This window comes from Tursiops truncatus, chromosome 20 (genome assembly GCF_011762595.2).
Source record: "Tursiops truncatus isolate mTurTru1 chromosome 20, mTurTru1.mat.Y, whole genome shotgun sequence".
Classification (NCBI taxonomy): Eukaryota; Metazoa; Chordata; class Mammalia; order Artiodactyla; family Delphinidae; genus Tursiops; species Tursiops truncatus.
This window is the reverse complement of record NC_047053.1, coordinates 13595172-13618992: the sequence shown is the minus strand read 5'-3', so window position 1 is coordinate 13618992 and position 23821 is coordinate 13595172. Positions and strand designations below refer to the sequence as shown.

General features: G+C 44.4%; 1 protein-coding gene across 3 annotated transcripts in view; it reads left to right on the top strand.

The window, feature by feature from the left end:
* The window catches only part of VPS53 (VPS53 subunit of GARP complex), a 126005-nt gene that overhangs the window by 67953 nt on the left and 34231 nt on the right, over positions 1-23821 (top strand). For all 3 annotated transcript variants that reach the window (XR_004523908.2, XR_004523910.2, XM_033847718.2), the window contains exons 13-17: positions 4765-4859; positions 15106-15348; positions 18284-18431; positions 21821-21903; positions 22870-22948. Coding sequence is in view for 1 of the 3 variants with exons in the window: in XM_033847718.2 (XP_033703609.1) it covers positions 4765-4859; positions 15106-15348; positions 18284-18431; positions 21821-21903; positions 22870-22948 (648 nt within the window). In the remaining 2 variants the exon portion in view is untranslated. The remainder of the gene's footprint in view (positions 1-4764; positions 4860-15105; positions 15349-18283; positions 18432-21820; positions 21904-22869; positions 22949-23821) is intronic.

Sequence of the window (23821 nt, the reverse complement as noted above, 5' to 3'; positions counted from 1 at the left end):
GACGTTTTCAGGGCCCTCATGTCTCCCCAGTACAAGTGGCTGCCATTGTCATGTCCAGAATTGTGTAGCTGAACACTCAGATGCTGCCGTGAAAAGTCATCCCTTCCGCTAGTCATCTCTGCATATTATTAAACTGGATTATGATAGCCCCCATTAGCTACAAAATCAGTTTTTCCAGGTAACATATGATTTTTCTTTCTTGTGGAACTTTTTACTCGTCTTTTAAGCTTGAGGTTACTGTCTTAAAGACAAAGACCTGCTCATTCTAAGGACACAGAACACAGGTACACAGGGTAAAGCAGAGTCACGTGACGGGGAAGATGCCAGCCTCTGGTTTGCCACTAGCTGCCCGCATGACCTTAGGTGGGTTTTTACTCTCTCTAGACTTCCTCGTTTCTCCACGTGTAGAGAGCCAGTGGTTTTCCAGCTGTATTCCTTGCCCTGTCAGATGTCACTGTGGGAAGTTGGGATGAGACCAGGGCCCCAGGTCCCTCCAAATACAGCAGTTCTGTTTTGAGTCACTTTTTTCATGGACTTCCAGGTAAAATTGCTTTTGGATCAGGGGTTCTAGGTGTGTTCAAGAAGAAAGTACTGAAAACCCCTGGACTAAATGATCCACCCACAGCTTCACGGGCTATTACTTGTTAGTAATAAAACTTACACGTCAGTGACTAATGACTCCTCAGCTGCCATCCCGACCTCCCACCACCTCCCCAGCACCTGTCCCACTTGTGGTTGATGATGTGGGAGCTCAGGGCCCCCCTTTTCCCAGCCACTCGCTGGCTTCTGGAGCTGGGCGCACAGGAAGATGAGGAGCCAGGTGGGGCGCTCGGGGCAAGCCCACAGTGCACTAGCGGCAAGCTCGGCCAGAGGTGGCGGGAGGCCCCAGTAGTTGTCCTGGGTTACCCAACCCACTGCATCACTGCAGTTAGCAGACGGGTGGCCCTCGAGGTGAGGGTCGCTCCCTGCTCACCACTGCAGTTAGGCTCTGGAGAAGGGAGCGTGAACTTGAAAAGAGCTATTTAGCTTGAACAATCAGCTGCCAACGTGTTCCTGATGATTAAAAACTGGCATCTGAAGAGGGACTGAGGGTACTCAGAGTATAAAAGGAAGAGAGAAGAAATAAGGAGTTTCTGGTTTTAAAATGTACCCTTCTGGTGATCCGAGCAGTTAGATTTAATCTGTTTACACTGGATAGTAATAAAAGGAAATGGGACCAGCTGCAGACCTCCTTACTGTGACAACAGTAACCTTTTATTATTCCATCAAACTCCAGGAGGAAATAGCTTAAACATCTGCAGCTTTTGGACAGAATTCACACACTCCCAAATCCAGCCTGAGTGCTACTGCTAAATGACTTAGTATATTCTTTAAGCTGAGAAGCAACCCTTTGGGGAGCTGGACGGTACAAAGGGAGACACCAGTATGAGCCGAAATTCCAGCCCATTTCATCTAAATATGAGCACAGCTATGAGGCAGCCAGAGGCAGGAGGCAGCCCTGTGGAAAAAAAGAAAACAGGAAACTTCAGGCAATCCCTCCCATTGTTCCCCTCTTGCTTCCAACTCACGTTGAAAACACTGTAAGAGGACAGAGAGCCATGGCGACAGGGCCCTCCTCACTGCCAGGAGTGCCGTTAGCGGGCAGAGGCTGGGCGGAGCGGACTCCCCTGTGGGGACGGGGGTCGGGCCACCTGCACTGTCTGGTTGTGCGGCTCTCTGAGCCACATCCAGAGGGTTCTGTGGGGACTCATCAAGCACGGGACCTCTGGGAGACTGATCAAGATGAGTTTGTTGGAATATCATGTGGTCATTTTCCTTAACCATTAGAATCTATGTTTTATACTAAATGAGCTCTTCAGACTTATCCATACATTTTTATCATGTACTTTTGTACATACATAAAAAGGAAAATATAAGCAAAATAAATAGGTTAAGATATTCCTAAGACTTCTTCACATTCAGAGTCTAACTCTGCTGAACCACTTAAAAAAATTTTTTTTATTTTGAAATAATTATAGACTCATAAGAAGTTGCACAGAGAGGTCCTGGGTACCCACTTCTCAGCTTCCCCCAGTGCTGATGGCTAACATAACTATAGTGCATTATCAAAACCAGGACGTTGGCTCTAACCCTGTTTTCACTCGGGCGTGGATGTCTGTGTTTCCCCACGGTGTGGTCCTCCAGGTCATCCGGAGTGTTGGTGATATGCCGTTTCTCAAAATGCTCCACTACTGTACCTGGGATTATCTGCCACGTTTTTTATTGTTATTTTAAACTTTTTTTCTTTTTTAATAATGTCAAACTTAGGGAGAGTTTTAAGAATATTACAAGGAACTCTCAACTATCTTTCACTTGGGTTCACCAGTTGTTACCATTTTGCTACATTTACTTTTCCATTTCCTCCCCCCTCCCTCTCTCTCTCTCTCTTTCTCTCCCTCCCTCCCTCTCTCTCTTTCAGAACAAGTAAGTTTATAGGTATCACACCCTTTGCCTCTGAGTATTTCAGTATGTATTTCCTTTTTAGGAAATATATTCACTTAAAAAAGATTTTTCACTTAAATTACTACAGATCAAAATCAGAAAACTTAACATTAGTACAATACTATTATCTCATTTACAGACTTATATAAATTTTATAATGTGATTCAAGAGTGATAAATTGAAACATTGTCAGTAGTTGGAAAAGTACACATAAATTAGTAGGTAAATAAAGCCAAATACAAAATACACATGTTGATTTAAAACATGACAACATTCTATATTATATAAACTCCCATTTGTAATTTCCAGAAGCTATCCTACAGATATGTGAATATTTTTGTCAAGGGAAGAAAATATAAATAAAGGGAATAATTATAATGTTTATGAAGATTCTATTTTAATTAATGAAAAGATATATGGCTATAGTGGCCATATTTTCCAGTTCTAAAATCAGCATATCTAATCCTACAGAAGTTATTCAGATTAAATCACATTTGTCTATTCATTTATCTGATCATCTTATTGAAAAGAATAGAATAATTTTTTTAAAAAGGTAACTGACTTGGAAAATGTAGAACAAATAGATAAGGACCTTACCTTCACAACCATCATACTGCATCATGGATCCCTCATTTTAAACTAATGGAAATGTGGAAAAACTCCTAAGGCATCTGTGAAATGAAGTGGGACTTTGAATCCAGTCAGTTTAAACTCAATGAACCTGAACTTGAGAGCCTCTTACAGTCTCAGCCTAAGGCCTGACTTTGGCAGTGGCTTCTGGATGATAAGAGAAAATAGCCCAGACTGTAGTTATTCTTAGGAAGAACCAGAGTTTCTTCAAATCCTGCAAAAAAAAAAATTAAAGACATGGAACTCTTAGAAGGTGAAAAGGGAAGAGAGTTAAACATGAAATTAAATGGGATATATCTGCAGTTGACATTTAATTTTTGGTGATCATTACCAGTTTTTACAGATGCTTTTAACCATTACAACATTTTATTTGTTTTTAATTACTAGAAGAAGGTAATCATTTCTGTCTGTCATTAGGGGGCTTAGCTTTTCCTCTTTTTATTAAAAGATATGAGCCATTCAATTCAACAGGTGTGCTGTGCGTGCCAATTTATGTCCAGATAGTACTCTTGTATCAAGCCCAGCAAAGGCTCAAGGACCTCTGTCTATTTTCAGATACCAACAAACAGAAATAGATAGAATTGGCTTTTTTTTTAGGAACAAAAAGAAATATGTAGGAAGATCCTTGTTTATTTTTTAGATGTTTTGAAAGGGAATTTAAGTAGCAAATAATAGTTTTTAAATGCTTGCCTGCCCGGATGACCTTTTTATCAGTGGTTTCCCAGTTTCAGCTGGGGACCAGTACTGATCCAGGTTTTAGCTGGTGCAAGGCAAAAAATAAAGACAAAACAGCCAGCCTGCGTGTCTTTCTCTTTGTCTTTCTATCTGGTATAAGGTCACCAACTAACTGTCTTTTCTTGGGAAGGACGGCCTTTATGCGACTATTTTCTCTTATAAAATGTTTGGGTATAAAAGTTCTTTTAGGAACTTGTGGTTAGAGTAGAAAGTAACAGAATAAAAAGTTAGCAACCCTGTGTTGACCCCCTACTTTTCTTTTTTTCTTATATTTGTTGGTGAAATTCAACAGTCTTAGGAAGCACCGCAAGACAGCAATGATCTACTAGAAAGAATTCTGGTTTAGGAGACAGGAAACTTCACCATGTGCCTTGAGGCAGGCTGCTAACACCCTCTGAGCCTCCCTTTCTTTAGGTGTAAAATAGTAGTAATAATTCCTATATTGGGGATTGTTTTGAGGAATAGATGAGATATTTCGTACCAAAGTGCTTGGCTCATAATAACAAGCAGTAAATGGAGGCTTTTACAACTGGATGGCGTGAAAGCACTTTATATGTTCCAAAGCACGGCACAGCTCTGCGGTGCTGTTATTAGCTAGAATTTACATTTTGAAAACATCAGTCAGATGATGAAGAGCTTCCAAATTGAAAACGCATGTGTTATCAAAGTAGCAATAAATCTTTCACCGCACAGAGCACGTAAATGATGCCAACAAAGCTGGCTTATTGTTCACAAACTGGCATGACTCATAATACAGAACATAGTCTCAGTCTAGTTACGCTGAGTGCTTCTTGTCTGTAAGCTGGGAGTGAACTTTGAAGGGATGTTTTCTTTGAAACTGCTTGAAAGTTTGCAAAGATGGCTCAAGTATAGGGTTTCTTTTTTCTTTTCTTCTTTTCTTTTTTTTTTCCTTTACAGCCCAAGAAGCCTAAAGCCCCAGACAATCCATTTCACGGCATTGTTTCCAAGTGTTTTGAGCCTCATCTCTACGTGTATATTGAGTCCCAGGACAAGTGAGTGATGAACATTTTGCTGCCTTCTGCATATCTCGCTCCTTGGGTCAGGGCTGGGGCCTCGCAAGGGCACAGCTCCTTCTAGAGGTTGAAGGAGGGACTTGGGGCACCCGTTACCCTCCCTGGAAACCTGTTAAGGATGTTTTTCGGCCTTTTGAGTGTTATCATGTATTGTGTCCATAAATCTCAGAAGCCTGGGTTTGACTCTAACAAGGTTCCAAGCAGGTCCCAGCACCTACTTCCCAGGTGGGCGCTGAGCCCGTATCCCACTCTGTATGTCAGCTCGTGAGGCTTTACAGTGTCAGGCGCTGGGAAGTGGAGAAAGAAAGCCTCATCTCTAATGTATATGTTTTCAAGTATAATTTGTTTTAACTTTTCACTGTGAAATCATTTAGACTTACCAAAAGGTTTTAAAAAGCTCTCATATACCCTTCGCCCAGAGAAATGTTAACAGTTTACATAACCGCAGTTATCAAAACAGGAAGGTACCCTTCTCCCACGAATGTCCTTTCTCTGGTCCAAGATTCAATCATGCATTTAGTTGTCAGGTCTCTTTAGGCTCCGTTAAGCTGGAATAATTCCCCAGTCTTTTCTTTGTCTTTCATGACCTTGACACTTTTAAAGAGTGTTTGACCAGCTATTTTGTCCAAAGCCCTCAATTTCTGTTTGTGATGTTTCCTCTTGATAAATCAAGGTTATGCATTTTGGGCAAGAATACCACAGGGGTGACATCGTGTCCTTCTCAGAGCCCAGTGCATGATGTCAGGAGGCATCTCACCTGGATTTGTCCTGTTATTGCTGAGGTTGACCTTGACCACTTGCTAAAGTGATGTCTGCCAGCTTTCTCCCTGTGAAGCCACTATTTTTTGCTCTGTAATTCATAAGTATCTTGCAGCGGGGGTGGGGGGGGGGGATACTTGGGGACTATGTAAATATCCCATGTCTCATCATACTTCGCCCGCTCATTTTTCACATCCCTTGATGATTCCTGCCTGAAACAATGATTACTGTAGTGTTTGCCAAACGATGGTCTGTTTCTGTCATTTCTTCTATATTTACTCATTAGGGTTCTACTATAAGGAAGAGCTTCCTCTTCTCCCCCACTTGTTGATTTGTTTGTTTTTTCCTGTTTGGGCTGATGTGTTATATTTTCTTTGATGAATTGTCATCCATTTAACGTATGTGCTTTTTACAGAGGGGCTCCAGAAAATGTTTACAAAGCAGCCCACTGCAGCCAGGTTCCCTCACAGCCAGAGAGTATGGTCATGTTCCAGTATCCACTGTTCATGCAAAAGACAGAGATCCCTCTTCATCCCTGAATCTCTGTCCACAGCCAGAGCAACTGTGGAAGGCCCTTCCATTGCCGGAAGGCACATTTTGGAAAGGCCCAGTTTCTGGAACAGGCCGAACTGACCAGAGACAGGCTGGTCCAGGCTCTGAGGAAAGGCCCGTAGCCTAAAGAACACACGCTTGGGAGGACCAGACAGTGGGTCACACAGGGAGGACAGCAGCTGTGAGAAAGTTCTTGAGGGGAGTTCTCGGGGAAAGCATTTAGGTGCTGAAGTCCAGTCCTTTTTTTTTTTTTTTAATGCTTCTTTCAGTTTAGAACATTCTTGCTTCCAAGTATGTTTCAAGGGTAAACCGTCAGCTTAAGAGAACATTTCAAATGGCTATTTGTGTCTTAAATGGAACATTATTGTTATTCAACTATTTGATTTTGTATCAGTAGATTGCTTCTATTCTTTTCTTCCCTGATTACAAAATGCTTCATATGAAAACCCCAGAAAATTACCTCTGTAAAAGCGCTTCTAGTTAACAAAAACAACCTCCTCACCGCCCGCCACCTCACACAGAAAAAGTTGCCTTGACATTTTTTGTCTCGTAAAGCCCCAGTTTTCCTCCTGCTCTCTATCTATTGGGCTTGTGTCTGCAGGCGTGCAGAAGGGCAGTAGTTACTATTGCCGTTTAGTCCTTTGAAAACACCCTCTCTTCTGCATTCACAAAGTTTTCTCTCAGGATATTAATAAGACACCCTTACGGGGCCGGAAAAGGAGCAGCTCTTTGCCTGTTAGATGAACAGGTCTTGGAGCAGCCCACCCGTATGACTATTTTGGGACAAAGCCCTCTCTTCTCTTATCAATCCAAATTCTTATTTCTTAAAAGGCTTAAAAGCTATTGGGTCCAGGGTTTAAAGTGCACATCTGAGATAACCACGTACTTTCTCAAAACTTATCTGGTCTAAAGAGTCAGTTTTCTGAATTATCTGGTGTAATTCTGGGATCTACTCTTTTCGCATGGCCTTGATTCGTATAAAGCACACTCATTGTTCGTGAGACTTTGGGCAAAGAGCCAGCCCTCCCTTCCTTAGGGACTCTCCATTTCTGTATGAAAAATGCAGTGCTGGCCCCTCATCCTGCCGTCTGGCCTCGCTGGGATGTTTCCACAGCACTGGTGCAGTAGCGGAAGCTTCTCGTAGGAGAACTGCGTAGGCTGTGCTGTTGTCGCTCCAGAATAAACAGCAAAAGCTTGAAGTAGAAAATAGAGTTCAAGAAATCCTTTTCCTCATCTGTTACAGGAGCGCATCAGACAAATAATGCCTAAAGCAGCAGGTTATTAACCTCTTTTGAGTCACAGATCCCTCTGAGAACCCGATGAAAACCACAGGTCCTCTTGCCAAAAAAACATCCACATAAACCCACACGCTATCTTGAGCACAACTTCAAGGGGTTCTACGAAGCTCGTCCTCCCTTAAGTCAGAGAATCCTAAGACCGGGGAAGGAGCTCAGGTGGGGACTGATTTGGGACAAAGTACTCCTCTTGTTGTAGTTCTGACTCAAAAATCTGCAAGGGAGGAAAATCTGAGACCATTCGCAAGTTCCCCGATGACTGAGACCCAACCCAGGGTAGTGGAAAGAGCATAGGCCTGGGTGCCAGACAGACCTGGACTTGAGTCCGCGCTCCGCACTCCCCAGCCTGGGGCCTTGAGCATGGCCCTAACCTCTCCGAGTTTATTTTGTGCTCTCTACGGTCAAGTGAATAATGCCCCCCTCCCAGGATTAGCGGTGAGGAGTAAATGACATGACACGTTGTCACTCGGCACAAGTAAACAGCACTCGGGAACTGTGCCTGCCCTGCCCTTCCGGTGATCTTGTTCTGGACTGTGGTTGGGTGGCCTGCTTGGTGCTGCCAGCTCTCTGTGGGCTTGGCATGGGGTCCACTCTTCCGTCTCCCCAGCCTCCCACCTGCCCGGGGAGAGTCCTGGCGGCACCTGCCCCAGCCCAAAGCCCAGCCTTGGTAGGAGGACTGCGGCGCCGGTGCCCAGGGAGGAGGAGTGGGGATGTCCCTCGGCCACCTCTTAGCTGGCTGGGCTGAGCTGTCCTCCTGTGCTTTGAGCAGTTTTCTCAGTTTTTGTCTATGTCCAAGGAGGAAGTTAGTAGTGTCTCTTCTACTCTTGGGGATGTAGGCATTTTCTTTGGCTGACTTGCAGGAGAGATTTCTCTCCATAGGCACTTTCTTCACTCCATTCAGTGACATTCTCAGTCCAAGAAATTATTAGGGACTCCATTTCTGCCCATTCTCCTGAGTTCCCTGTCATAGCTTTCGTTGAAATAGAGCCCGCCACCTCTTCTAGCTGGGTGAAGCCTAGAGTCTCTCTATAAACTAATGTTGCTTGTTGTTTGTTTTGAATTAATTTCAAACTTTCAGAAGAGTTCCAAGAATCGTACATAGACCTCCTGTGTATCCTTCACCCAGGTTCCTCTATTAACAGCTGTCTCTCCCGCCTCTGACACACACACTGACAGACACACACATACTCACGGATATATGCACATACATGTTGTTTTTCCTGAGAGATTCAAATTCTCAAATTTCAGGCAAGATGCCCCATTACTCCTTAATATTTCAGTGTGTGTATCCTGTAAATAAGGACACATCTATGTAACCGTAGTACAAACCATCAAAATCAGGAAGGTAACATTGATGCAGCACTCCCATTAAATCCATAGACCCTATTCCCTTTCCCCATTTGCCCCAGTCCTGTTTTTTATAGATCTCAGATCCATTCTGGGATCACAGGTTACATTTATTTGTCATGTCTCTTTGGTTCAATCCAGAAGAATAATCTGTTCTTTCTTTATCTTTCATGACTTGGAAATTTTTAAAAATTAATTATTTTATTTTATTTTTGGCTGCGTTGGGTCTTCGTTGCTGCGCGCAGGCTTTCTCTAGTCGCAGCGAGCGGGGGCTACTCTTCATTGCCGTGCGCGGGCTTCTCCTTGGTGGAGCACGGGCTCTGGGCACGCAGGCTCAGTAGTTGTGGCGCACAGGCTTAGTTGCTCCACGGCATATGGGATCTTCCCGGACCAGGGCTCGAACCCGTGTGCCCTGCATTGGCAGGTGGACTCTTAACCACTGCGCCATCGGGGAAGTCCCACAACTTGGAAATTTTTGACACGTGTAGGCCAGTTACTTTGTGGAATGTTCCTCAGTCTGGTTCTGACTGTTGCTGGCTCATGATTTATGATTCATACAGAAGTGGCACCATGTTCTTCTCAGTAACTCTTGTCAGGAGACGCACGGTATCAATGTGTCCCACAACTTGTGCTGGTCAGTTTTACTACTTGGTTTAGATGGTATTGGCCAGGTTTCTCTATTAATTAATAAGTAATTAATAAGTGTTGATTAACCTTGAAACCATATAAATAGCCTTTTTCTCATCTTTCACTTACTTATTTTACCATCTGTTAATGACACTTGCCTGAATCACTTATTACTAAGATAGTTGCCAAATAATTATTTTTCTAATTCCATCATTTCTTCTACATTTATTCTGTTTTAAGAAACAGCCTTCTCTTTTCCCCATTTATTTGTAGCAGCATGGACAGATTCCTATTTGTGGCTATAGGAATTTGGATTCCTATTTTATTCAATGGGTTATAGTCACTACTATCTTTTTTTTTTAACTTTATGCTCGAATAAATTTAGACCTACAGAAAAACTTCAAAAATAGTGCAGATTTCCCATATTCCCTCTCCCAAGCTCCCTTAGTGTTCACATCTTACATAACTGTAGCACAGTTATTATCAAAATCAGCTAGTAAACGTTGGTACAGTACTATTCACTAAACTCCAGGTCTATTTGGATGTTACCAGTTTTTCCACGAATGTCCTTTTTCTCTTCCAGGATCCATCATTATTTGTTTTAATGCCCAAATTGTCCTGGTTTCGGCCCCTCCCAGCTAGTTTTCCATTCTTTTGCATGCCCCTAGCGTGTTTTGAGTACTTTCTTTCTGGCCCAACAAAATATACCAGGCTCGTCTTGTACTTTCCTAACCCAGCCCTGGAGTCATCCATTTTTCCAGGATCCCTCGTTCCTTTGGTGGGAAATGACATTTAGAAACTAAGTCTGCGCGTTATATGTGTTCATTGCTGCTGGGGTGTCGGCTTCTGGGTCCTCTGAGCTGAGAGACCCAAGCAATGTATGTATGTGTATATCTACCTATCTATCTACTTTTATACCTATTTATATATTAAAACCTGTGAGTCTATGCCAGTACCTCCAATTCTAACCTAACCTCAGGGTTTACTGGAGTGTCCCCGTCCCATGTCTGTAACCACCTTCTACAGCAGTGAGAAGCTTGGTTCCCAGGATCCTCCATGTATTCACCTGCTCTATTTACCTGTGTGGAACCCATCTCCCAGCTGTGCTCAAGCCAGAGCTTGGCTCCCTGCTGGCCACACCAGAGCCAGTTCCTCTGCCCCAACCACGGGGTAGGGGTGCATATTAGTCGGCGCATCCTTGGATGAACAAGTTCTGTAACTTCCTGGGGGTCTTAAGCCGCTTTGCCCGTACTCACCTCCTTGCCCACTTTTTCTGACGACCCTCTTCCTCCCCCAGAGCCATCACTCCTGTACTTTCCAGTTAGAATACTGTTTCTGTGAATGTCAGCTGCAGACCCACCAGAAGAAATGGCCTTGGTCATCCATACCTAAGCTTGGTGTGCAGTGTGGTTTTCCTTCTCACCGTGTTTGAATCTTCCCCTCTGCTGCCACCGCTCTGCAGTAGTCTTTATTCCTAGGTCGTTTTCTGTATCAGTGGAACTCCCAGCAGTATTTCACATGGCGCCCCCAAAATACTTATACGGTTCTTGGGTTAAAAGCTCAAGCTACAGGGAAGAGGATAAAAGACACCATCTGCATCCATGACGTGTTTCCTTAAGCTGCAGAGAAAGTGAATCACACCAATAATCGTAATGCCATGTATCTGTGTAGCGCTTTAGAGTTTTGAAATCAAAGCATCGGATAGTGGTTAGAGCTTGGCTTTGGAGTCAGACAGGCCCCAGTTCGAATTCCAGCTCTGATAAATTCTGTGGCCTAGGGCAAGTTATCTTATTTTTCTCAGCCTCAGTTTCTTCATTTATAAAACAGGGATACTAATGCCTTCCGCTCAGGGCTGTTGTGAGGATTAAGTGAGATTGTATTTATAATGTAGCCAGTGCAGTGCCTAGTTTATAGGCATATAGCCTAGTGTGAGAGAGAGACCAAAAAAAGTTTTTGGAACACAGCATGGAGGGTTAAAGGTATGAACAGTCTGCTGTGGGAATTCAGAGGTGTGTATGAACCTAACTGCAGGTCAGACTTTTCTCAGTCTGTGTCTTCTGCCTCAGCCAACTCCTCTCCTTCTTCCCGTCCTCTCCCCCTCACACCGTGTTCTGTACTTACTTCTGACTCCAGGCCTTTATTCTCTTGCCTGAATCTGCTGTGGAATTTTCTCTCCAGTTTCCTCTGTTATTTCCTTTGTCTAAAACAAATTGGTCATATTGTCCGTACTGCAAAACTAGCATTTTGTTGCCATCTTGAGATCTAAAGATCATAATCATGAAGGTCCTATCTCCCCCAATAGGTCACAGCCTCTAATGGACAGATGCTGTGTCTTTACCCCCCGCAGCACTGTAATCAGGACTTGACCCTTTTTAACCTTTTACTTGATTGTAATTGCTTTAGGGTATAAAAGGCGCATCCCTGTGATTCCATTCAACAGGTCAGCACGCCCCGTGTTCCTTTCTCCAGTAGTCCTTCCTATAAGATCCTGCCAAAACTCAGGGTAGTGTTTGGTGCCTGGAAGAAATGGTAACCTTTGCTTTTTTTGTTGTTGGACTCATTTATATCTTACACTTGCTGCCCGCAGCGCCTTGTGCATACGAAGTGCTCCATCCATATTTGATTGGATTGCATCCCCTTTGCAAACTCTCGAACTTTACCCGTTCCCATCCGGGTGACTTGTCCTCTTCTCTTCTGTGAAGGTATTTGATTACTCGTTGTCTAGTGTCTCGTGTGGCATAGAAGCAGGCTGATGAAGAGCGCAAGATGGAAGTGGGGAGGGGTGGGTCACTCTGGTCTATTTCTCGTTCACACCAGAGAACAATGTCAACAGTAACCCAAGAGACATTCTGCAAAATATGGAAGATCTTTAGTGTTTGGTTTTTTTTAAAGAGGAAATTTTGTCTCTATTCTATGATCACAATTAATTTACAGTCTTACTCATCAGCTTGGCTCCGAAATAGCAGGTAGATGAGGAAGTATCCTGGCTTCAGCTTCCAGCGGCATTAGAGGAGTGGTTCAGGCAAAAATGCCTTGGAGCTCTCGCCCCTGTTTTGGTTGGCACTGTGGATTCGGAGGTTAGAGTCTCTCATAGGAAGACTCGAGAGGAACCCTCCCCTGCTGTTCTATGCTCTCCTCCAGTGCACCAGCCCCGACCCTTCCACTCCCATCCCTTAGGAACAAAACGTGGAGGTTGATCCGCCGAGTACGTGTTGGGCACCAACGTAACTGGGAGCTTAGCTGCACACGGAAGCTTGAGGGCTGGGCCTCGGGGGAGCAGAAGTAGCGTAGACATTATCCCTGCTCTCAAGAATCTCACGATAACATACGTGACACAGAGAAGAAGATTCTACCACTATAAAGCAAGCAGCTTTCACCTTCTCTGCCAACTTCAGCTCTTAAGAAGTGACTGGCTACAGTGCTGTCTCAGGAAGGCTTCTGAAATTACCCTGGAGATCAGTGAGAAAGACACAGCCATTCCTGATGAGCATGGCCTACCACGGGCCCAGGATGGGAGAAGGTCAGCATGTTTCCTGAATAGTTGACACCCTCACACTGTATAATGAAGTGTTAAAAAAAAAAATAGTCGTCAGTGTGTTACAGATGACAGAAGTTGCAATTGAGATAGAGGGTGGGTGTGAGTAGGAGTTATCTAGGTGCCTCCTGAGCTGAGCTGGGAGGGTGAGTGGACAGGTGGTGACGGGAGAGTCACCAGGGGACGCATCCAGGCAGATGCACAGAGTCAGGGATAGAGATGGAGCAGAGCGGCAGCTGAGGGGAGCCTGGCTGGAGCATGGGGTCGCTGTGGAGGAGACGTGGGAAATTAAATGGAAAGGTGAGACAAGAAGAGGGTGTGAGGAAGGAGGGTGGACACGCTGGAGCTTTCCAAGGTCAACTAACTCGCTCCTTCTCTGCTTGCTAACCATCACCACCATCACAATGGACTGTCCTAGGCCTTAAGTTCTTTGAGGGCACAGTGGCTATATCTGGATGTAATAAACTTTCAATAAGAAAAGCTCTTGAGTAAAATGTCAATTTTCTCCTGTTCCTACTCATTAATACTGCATGTGGTTCTTGTCTTTTTCTTCTTGACTGTTATATAAATACAAAAAAACAAAACAAAAAACACAGCTGGTTTCCTGTAGCCTTAGACAGCAACTAAAAAGATGCAAAATGTTAAGAGGGGTGGGAACACCCACCTCTCCCCCATTTTTCATAGAGCACAACTGTGCAGGGACCAATTAATATAGCCCTGCTGGATGTGAACAGTGATGACTCAGTGTGACTGAGGCAAATTCAGTGATGTTTGAATGGGAAATGGGAGAAAGTTGCAACCATCCTCATCACCGTGACCTGGGGCAAGCCTGGAGCGGCTCAGTATTTTCTCTCCTCCCAAGATTTCTTACACCTTTGCTTTTGGAAGTTGTTCAGAAGAAACTGCATTAAAGGAGAAAGAAAGCATTAGACTGTTTCTTTCCAGTTTCTCTTTGTTTAGTTGTCTGTGTGCTGGGTACCTTTAGGTTAATGATATCTAAATATTTGCTGACATCATAACGTTTTTGTGTTTGAGGAGGTAGTAGGGTAGAGTGGGTAAAAGCATGAGGTTTAGAGCCAGGCTGCTTGGGTTTTAATCCTGGCTCCTCCACTCTCTGGCCGTATGACTTTGGACAAGGTCCTTTAATTTTCTGCACCTCGCTTTTTGAAAAGGAGGATAGTTTTAGTCCCTACGTCATAAGGTTATTGTGAAGATTAAGTGAAGTTCACGTATAAAGACTCTTACAAAGAGCTGACATGGTGCCTGGTATACCATAAGTGTTCAGAAAATGAACACTGTCATTATTTAGGGTTTTCATTTGTGGAAAGGGGAGCTGGTACTGATAAGGTAGTAGGACCTGTGCACACACTTAAGCGGTAGATTCTAGGCTCAGCTCTGCCACTAAATCGTGTGACAAACTTTCTGGGCCTTATTTTTTTCATCTCTTAGAGGGTCCAATAACACCTTATCTTTCTCCCAGGGGTTTGGGGTCAAATGCGATCATGAAGTGCCTTGAAAAGTATAAAACAGCACAAATGCCAAATTTTATCACTGCTGTTGTTGTAGGAGTGGTGGTGGTAGTTAATGATGATATTGATAAAAATGGATCCAGGTTCTAAAAATGTTTTAAGTTAATTACTTTTTATTGAGGTACAGTTGATTTACAGTATTGTATTATTCCCGGTATATAGCAAAGCGATTCAGTTATTTTTTTCAGATTATTTTCCATTATAGGTTATTATAAGATATTGAACATTGTTCCCCATGTTACACAGTAAATCCTTGTTGCTTATCTGTTTCATATATGGTAGTGTGTATCTGTTAATCCCATACTCCTAATTTATCCCCCCCCTTTTACCCCTTTGGTAACCATACATTTGTTTTCTATTTTTGCGAGTCTTTCTCTTTTGTAAATAGATTCATTTGTATTGTTTTCTAGATCCCACATATAAGTGATATCATCTAATATTTGTCTTTCTCTGTCCGACTTACTGAAACGGGTCCAATTTTAAATGTAAAAAGCATGAGGAGTGATCGCCTCGCGGCAGTCAAGCACGTTTGTTTTCTCTTTCTTGAAGTAAAATAACGTTTCATGTTTTCTTCCTCCCAGAAACCTTGGGGAGCTGATAGATCGGTTCGTGGCCGATTTCAAAGCCCAGGGGCCACCTAAGCCCAACATGGATGAGGGGGGTGCCGTGCTCCCCAGCTGCGCCGACCTCTTTGTCTACTACAAGAAGTGCATGGTGCAGTGCTCGCAGCTCAGTACCGGGGAGCCGATGATCGCCCTGACCACTATTTTCCAGAAGTACCTCCGAGAGTACGCCTGGAAAATCCTCTCTGGCAACCTGCCCAAGTGAGTCCTGTTCTTCCTGGTCTGACTGGAGAAGTGAGATTCTGAATATACCTAAGTATGGAAATCTTTAAGGAAATCCGCCCTGAAGCTGTTCGCTAAACTGCCAAGAGTATCAGGGAGGAAAACACCCTTATGGAGTTCCCAAGGGTCTGAGACTGTTTCCTCTCAAATGGGATTCCACAGCTGGTCAGGACCGCCAGAGGAAGTCAGTACTGCCACGCTGGCCACTAGCATAGGTCGGATCCTGCCACGGTGGACTCAGGGGAGTCAGTCCCATTATAGACGTGCTTAGTTTACATGGATTCAGTGATAGGTACTTGGCAAAAGAAGTGGGGTGGTGGTAGCAATGACTTTTGAACAGCAAGGGCAGTTTCATTCAGGCCAGAGTCTCTCTTATGGTGTGTGTATCTTGCTCTCCTGGGTTGAGTCTAATGTTTAAAGATGTGGTAGGATTTGGGGAAAGGTGGTTGCATAGCATAGCTCCTAATTATAGCGACTTCACTCTGTTATTCTGGGGCATTAAAATATTGTTATATAGCTTATTACTTGAAATAAATGGATTGTTCGACTAGAGTTTTAGAGATATTTTGGTTATATAGCAATTTCTATTGTAATAGAATATGATCTGAAGCAATGCTTCAGAATCCAGTAATTATAAATCACTCCCAGAGCTAAATTCAACAGTTTGGAATTTAGTTTCTGTCATTGGCACTAAAATGTGTCATATATAGGAGTTTTACATAATTGGGAGGAAAGAAAAATAAAATCCCTTTGCTCTACAAGAGATTTGAAGTAACAGACATGTTTTACACATGAGAATTTCTTTGAATATGATAAACATTATTTTTAAATTTTTGATAACTTTTATCCTGATTTTCAAAATACTGCAAGTTTGTTATAGTTTGTAAAACACAGAAAAGCACAAAGATGAAGGTAAAAATCACCACCCAGTGAAAACAGGTTTAACTTTTCAGTATACATTTTTCTGTTCTTTCTTTATATGTGTAATGTGTGTGACTGAATGCTTCTGTTTATTCGTTTAACAGGACTGGACTATAGTGCTTATAGTTTTATACCCTGCTTTGTCATGATGTGAGCATTTTGCCATGTGTATTAGTCAGTGTCACAGCAGGAAACAAATGGTACTCAGCTGGGATATTATTACTAAAGCCACTGTTCACAGAAATGGGGGCAGGTGAAAGGAACCAAGGGAGGATTCTGAAGCATCCAAACTCTAGTGGGTAATTGTTACTACTTTAAAACTCACGTGACAGCTAGGGCTGTGGACAAAGGGCTGCCTAACAGAAACTGTAGTCATAGGGGCCACGGTCACTGCCAGGACCACACTGAAGCAGAGGGAGCAGGAAGGCTAGTTGTTACTCTGACTTCTCTCTCCTCAACCTCTCTGACTTCCTACAGCCTCTGCTGATGGCTGAAACCAACAGGAGCCCAGGGGGCTGGGGAGCCTGGGTGAAAAGTCTGCAGAGGTCAGTCTCCCAAGCGGTGAAAAGGGAAGAGAAGAGCAGAGAACAGTCAGCACAGTAAAAATATTCAAGACACTTTTTTTTTCCAGATTTTTTTTTTTATGTATGTATGTATGTATGGCTGCATTGGGTCTTTGTTGCTGTGTGCGGGCTTTTCTCTAGTTGCGGCAAGCGGGGGCTGCTCTTCATCGTGGTGCGCGGGCTTCTCATTGCGGTGGCTTCCCTTGTTGCGAAGCACGGGCTCTAGGCGCATGGGCTTCAGTAGTTGTGGCTTACCGGCTCTAGAGCACAGGCTCAGTAGTTGTGGCGCACGGGCTTAGTTGCTCCGCGGCATGTGGGGTCTTCCCGGATCAGGGCTCGAACCTGTGTATCCTGCATTGGCAGACAGGTTCTTAACCACTGCGCCACCAGGGAAGCCCCATCAAGACACTTTTAATGATGCTATGATGTTCCCACATACCGAAGGCCCTCAGCTAACTTCTGAGATTTCTTATTGATCATTCTCTTAATTGACCATTTATGTTGGGTTCAGTATTTTGGTATTTTAAATAACATTCGGAAGAGCATCCTTGAACAGAAGTAGAACTACTGGGTCAAAGAGTCTGAACGTTTTTTTAAGCTCCTGAAAAATACCTCCAAAAAAGTTGTACAATTTAAAGCTCTTAACCCATAGTGGAAGAGACAGCCAGTGTCCTCATACCCTTACAAGTACTAGAAATTAAGATGTTTTCAAATCTTTGATTACCTAAGACTGGGAAGTTTAGGGGTGTGTGTGTGTGTGTGTGTGTGTGTGTGTGTGTGTGTGTGTGTTTTAAAGGAAAAATTTCTCTTATTTTTAAGGTAAATGTCATTGATTTCTGTCTTCTTAAAAAATAGACTCTCACAGTTGAAATTTTATTTATAACTGCAGGAAGTTATTTTAAAAACTGCTTTTTTATTTTTTGTGATCACATGATTAGATCAGTAGGAAGAGTTGACGTGCTTTTTTGTTTCTTGAGGCAGTCAGGCCTTTGGCCAGGAACCATGTCTTAACATTCACTTCCGAACCCCTCCACAAGCACGAAGACAAGCTCCCATGCAGAATTTTCTTAACTGAGAGAAACAGTTGGGGAGCCAGCTTTTGCACCACACATGACTCTGAATGAGCTGTGCAGATCAGGAAATGCCACGCTAAGCAGAGAGGCCGCTCAGCAGAGCAGAGTCATTGTAGTTAACATGACTGATGGCTGGCTCACTGTTGGGATCGTCTCTTCCTATTTCTGATGGTCAGAGAATTTAAACAAATGACAGTCAAGGTCAGGTCACTCGGAAAGGGCCTCATTGTGTGTGGATTTGTTTGGGCCACGTCCAGCCTCTCCTTCCCCTGTTTCTTTGTCTTACAACGTGCAGTTTCCGGGTCAGGAAGCAAATGAGGAGTCCTGGCCTGACTGGTCCCTATGCCTTTTCCTCAGAACCACAAGCAGCGGCGGTGGGTTGACCATCAGCAGCCTCCTCAAGGAAAAGGAGGGCTCAGAAGTGGCCAAGTTCACCCTGGAGGAGCTCTGCCTCATCTGCAGCATCCTGAGCACTGCAGAGTACTGCTTGGCCACCACCCAGCAGGTGAGCCGCCCGGGCTGCCCTTGCGCCACCTCCTCCTTTTCCTGAGCCGCCTGGGCCACTTAGCTCAGTGGGTAAGAATATGGGCCCCAACGAGGCCACACACAACCTTGGGCAGAACAGCTGGTCTCCCACAGGGGAAAACTCGAGGTCCAGCCAGGGGACGGCCCAGGCAGCCCCCTTGCAGAAGGACCTTGTTAAAAGGAGACTGGGCGAGAAAGTATGACTGGTCTCCTCCCCAGAGCTGTGTAAGCTACTCGAAGAGCATGACGTGCCCTCTTGAAAATAGGTCAGCAGCCCTGTCTCCCACGTGCTAGAAGCAGTTACAGTCGTAGTGGCGGTAGGCCCCAGCCTTGGTGGTGATGAGTCACGACCAGCGATTCCATTCTCAGGAGTGTTACCAGGTCATTGAAAACCCTTTGGGCTTTTATGTGTCTCCTGAAATGTATGGAGCATATTCTCAATCTGCAGAAACAAATAACCATTGTCTGGATGCTGACGTTCAGGAACTGGGAAGCAGGAAAGGGTAATGTCTCTGCTGGAGCTCCCATTAGCAGAAGGAAGACCAGAAGAATTTTCTGTTCAGCCTTAGATGTGGGATTAGAAGTTCCTTTCCACATTTCCAACCCTGCCAACCCTTCCCTTTGGACTTCTGTGAGAGCATACATTTCCATTTTAAGCCACCAAGTTTGTCGTAATTTGCTACGGCAGCGTTAGGAAACTAATTATAGGAGTCAGCCTGAATGAACTCTACTGGTCAAAGATGAGACATACAAGTATCAGTGAGAGTATTAGCTACAGTCGATTGTAAACATCAAATATGTTTAAATCCATTTAGTTATAATGATTTTTAAAATTCACTTATCACCTTGGAAGATACTAAGAAACCACTGGTATGAATGGAATACTGGTAAATAAAGGAAAAGTTCTTATCCTGCCTTTCCTATCTGACTTGTACCTCAGGATAACCAAATCACAGACAATGGGAAGTATATTTTTATAGCAGATTTTCAGTTCATAAATGAAGAAGAAAAGATATTGAATTCAAATATCATTCTTTTATACTTCTTAATGGAATAATAGATCTGGGCATTGACCATCAATGGCTGCTGACATTACAAAAAGAGAGACAACCAAACATCATGTTATCTCCTGATGGAAGTACACAGCACTATCATGAAGGAGTTTTCTTTTTTTTTACTCTCTTTCTTTCTTTTTCTTTTTCTTTTTTTTTTTTTTTGTTGGTGCTGTGTGACTTGTGGGATCTTCATTCCCCGACCATGGATTGAACCCCAGCCACGGCAGTGAAAGCGCCAAGTCCTAACCACTGGACCACCAGGGGATTCCCATGAAGGAGTTTTCTTTAAAAAAGAAAAATCTGAATCTGATCAAGCTTTTACATCAAGCTACAATTTACAGGAAATACAAGGGATAGAGGAGCATGCTAATTAGTACCTTGTGGATACAATCAATGAGATCAAACTATGAGAAAATCTACGGGGCAAACAACCTAGTTTCCTTAAGAAAAAATCACAGGGGTTTGGGGGGGGGGTTGCAAAAAGAAATGGAGGGAGAAACCAAAGAGACTTGAGAATCCAAGCAATGAAGAATTGAAAAATAATACTTAGAAAACAATGCCAATAATGTGTCAATATCGGTTCATTAATTGTAACACTTTTACGCTTAACACCTGCATGGGGTGTGCCATTCCCTCCTTCAAGAGATCTTTATGAAGCACTGATTATGTACCAGGCATTGTATTTGGTATTAATTCACAGAGGTGAATAGAGTAGACAAATTTCTTACTGTCATGGAACTTAGAACTAATAAAGAAGCCAGATAATAAATAAGTAAGGCAAGATGTAACCTCAATTTTGTTCTAAGTGCTAGGAAGGAAACAGATGTTGCAGTGCTAGTTAGGGAGTTGCCTACTGAGGTAGAGTAGTCAAGGAGGGCCTCCTGGAGGAGGTGATATTGAAGCAGAGACCTGAGGGGTGGGAAGGAGACTGCCAAGTGAGGAGCTTGGAAGGGATGGGCAGTGGGGGGGGGGGGGCAAAGCAAAGGAGCTGGCTAGGACGGGGGAGCAGAGAGTGCTTCGGAGACAGGAAGTAGGACGTGTGAAGGCCCTGGAGAGAGGAAGTAGGACGTGTGAAGGCCCTGAGGGGGAAAAGACCTGGTGTCTTCCAGAACCTTAAGAGGTCGGTATAACTGAAGCCAGGCGGACAAGGGGGAAAGCAAGATGCGGGCCCTGAAGCTAGACAGGACCCAAATCATAGTTAGAAGTTTGGATTTTATTTTCAGTGTTAACAGGGAAAGGCCGCTAGAGAGTTGAAGCCTTGAGAGCCTGCGCCGTAATTTTTCTCCTCAATCCCTTATAAACGTGTAGATTGTTTCCAGTTTTTCACTAATATAAACGACAGCAGAATGTGAGCTTTATGAGAAGAGGATCTTATCTGTTTTTTTCACCAGCTAACTCCCTTATGCTATGACAGAGCCTGGCACTCTATTTAGAATAGACTTTCAGTAAATATTGGTTTAATTCATGAATGCTGCAAAGAACACGTGTGCGTCTCCGTACCTTGTTCTCATTACTCGTTGAAATATCTTTCGAGATGCGAAATCGCCGGCCGAAAGAGTGTGTATATTTAAATGTTTGCCTTTTAAATAAGTTGCCTTCCCAAAAGGTTACATTAATTTACCCATTCCTAGGAGTCACTTTTAAATCTAAGACAAAACATTCTCTATTCTTAGAGTTTCTGTAATAAATAGGTTTAGGGATGCTAGGTGAAGCAATTCCCAGGATGTTTTGAGGTATTTACAATTCCCGGTCAGTTGTATTTTTCTTCGAGGCTGCTGGAGCGTGGCCAGCGTTTCTCCCCGCTTGGCTGTAGGATGATGCCGGCAGAAACTGTGTTTCTTTTGTTTATTTTGGTATCCCTCGACACCTTAACGCGGTGGGTGGCCCAGCCCAGCGCTCAGGGAATACTTTACCTGATTTTATTGCGACCCACCACTGGAGGCTTCCAGTGTTGGTGGGTAAGCCAGCAGTTCACCAGGCAGGTAGTATCCTAAAAATGGGGATCTGTTTACATTGTCAGTGTGTCGTGAGAACCAAGTACAGTGCAGGGCCAAAGGGCACAGGCTCTGGAGGAAGTTTGATTCCCAGCCCTACCACTCACTGTCCTGGGTAGGGCATGCCTCCATCTTCTCATATATCAAAGGAGGATCATAATAGAATCTTCCTTACAGGGCAGTGAAAATTAAATGAGTCCATACACGAAAAGTGCCTGGAATTATACCGGAATCCTCACACTCAGTAAATGTTAAGTATTGTTACGTTGCTCCTTCCTATAAGCATTAAGTATGTCGTTCTCTCTGTTACTCTCTAACAGCTGGAAGAGAAACTCAAGGAGAAGGTAGACATAAGTCTGACTGAACGAATCAATCTGACTGGAGAAATGGACACATTCAGCACGTATGTACTCGCGCGCCTGCTCGAGGCCCGCCTTTCCCCCTGCACGGAGCAGCGTGTCTCAGGCCGTCAGCGTAGGTTACTACAGAACCTGAGAAGTTTCCAGGGCCTTCTGTTGGATCAGGATTATTTTCTCCACCAGCCACCAAGGAGCCTTAGAAGTTGGTGCCGCTGCCCCCCATCCCGCCTCCTCAAATACAATCATTTTTAGCTTTTGGGGGCTTTATTGTTGCACTATCTAGAATAACAAGAGAAAAGAAATCCCCCCTTGGCCATCCCTGCAGGAAGGTCAGGTCCAGGGCCTCCTATCTGACCCACTAAATCTACAGAGAGCCAGCCCCACCTCCAGTGTTTCAAGGGTATAAAGGGTGAGCAGCCTGATTTTAGCCACTGGGGGGCGGGGGAGGGCAAGTGTATTTGGGGTGGAAGAGTGTCCAAGGAGTTCAGCCTGTAAAGCCTTCTTGAAACAGTTATTGCCCTGGTGCTACCTGGCAGGATTTTGTCCTGGTCGTTAAATGAGATTTGGGAAAGCCAAGCTTCTGCTTTCACATCAGCCACTTACTGAGGAAAAGTCCAAATTCTCTTCTTAGGTCATTTTCTCTCAACTTCCCCCCGACCCCCGCAAGATCTGATTTAAACATTTTGGGTAAACGGGTCCTTTTGGAGGAGGTAGCAAAGAGGAATTCTGGGTGTAGCAACTGGGGAGACGAGCCGTGGAATCTGGTGTCCTGACTGAGTAGGAACACATCCGAGTGAGACCAGGACACACAGCAAGAAGGAGGGCGGAGCCAGAACACTCCTCCTTGTCATTCATTCCTTTCTGAAATGAAACTCAAGTTTTTCTGAGGAAATGGTGCATCTAAGTTTTACACAGGTGCCTGAAACATTTGGAAGGGGCTGTGTCGGTCAGTCGTTCGTTCACAGTTCACTTTTGTAAGCTGTGCCCACAGTAGTGTGTTTGATTTGCAGTGTCATCTCCAGCAGCATTCAGCTGTTGGTTCAGGATCTCGATGCTGCCTGTGACCCCGCCCTGACAGCCATGAGCAAGGTAAGCTTTTAGGAAGTGCTTCTTCCTGAATGTCCAAGAGTGACCCCAGGTGGTTTCTCCCTGCCCTGCCTGTAGCTCCTGCAGGCTCTTCAGTGCTTAAAGCACCAGTTGGGAGGAGAACGGAGCCCTCCAGGAGTTTGCTAAAGCACTCAATTGATCTTGCACCTGAAGTCAATTGCCTGTCCTTTGAGAATGAGACGGGGAGCAGGTGTGTTTCCTAAGTTTGAAGGAGAGTTTGCTTTTTTTTTTTTAATCGTTTTTATTTATTTATTTATTTTTGGCTGCGTTGGGCCTTCGTTGCTGTGCGCGGGCTTTCTTTAGTTGCGGCGAACGGGGGCTACTCTTCGTTGCAGTGCACAGGCTTCTCATTGCAGTGGCTTCTCTTGTCGCGGAGCACGGGCTCTAGGCGCACGGGCTTCAGTTGTGGCACGAGGGCTCAGTAGTTGTGGCTCAGGGGCTCAGTAGTTGTGGCTCACGGGCTCTAGATCACAGGCTCAGTAGTTGAAGCTCACGGGCTTAGTTGTTCCGCAGCATGTGGGATCTTCCTCGACCAGGACTCGAACCTGTGTCCCCTGCATTGGCAGGCGGATTCTTAACCACTGCTCCACCAGGGAAGTCCGTGAGGTTGCCTTTGATCAGCATCTGACACGTGCCGAAAACCCTTCGTGTGGCGGCAGTCACTTCAGACTCATTTTCATTCCTGCCCACTGAGAAGTTTTTCCGACTCTCTCTGCGCTCTCGTGAGGTGCAGGATCATTTGATCAGGTTGCGGACCCTGGTTTTCTAATATCGTGGTGGCCCGTCAGTCAGCCCTCAGTCCTCAGGCCCCTCCTTTGGCGCTTATCACGTGCAGCTTCATGTTGCTCTTTGGCT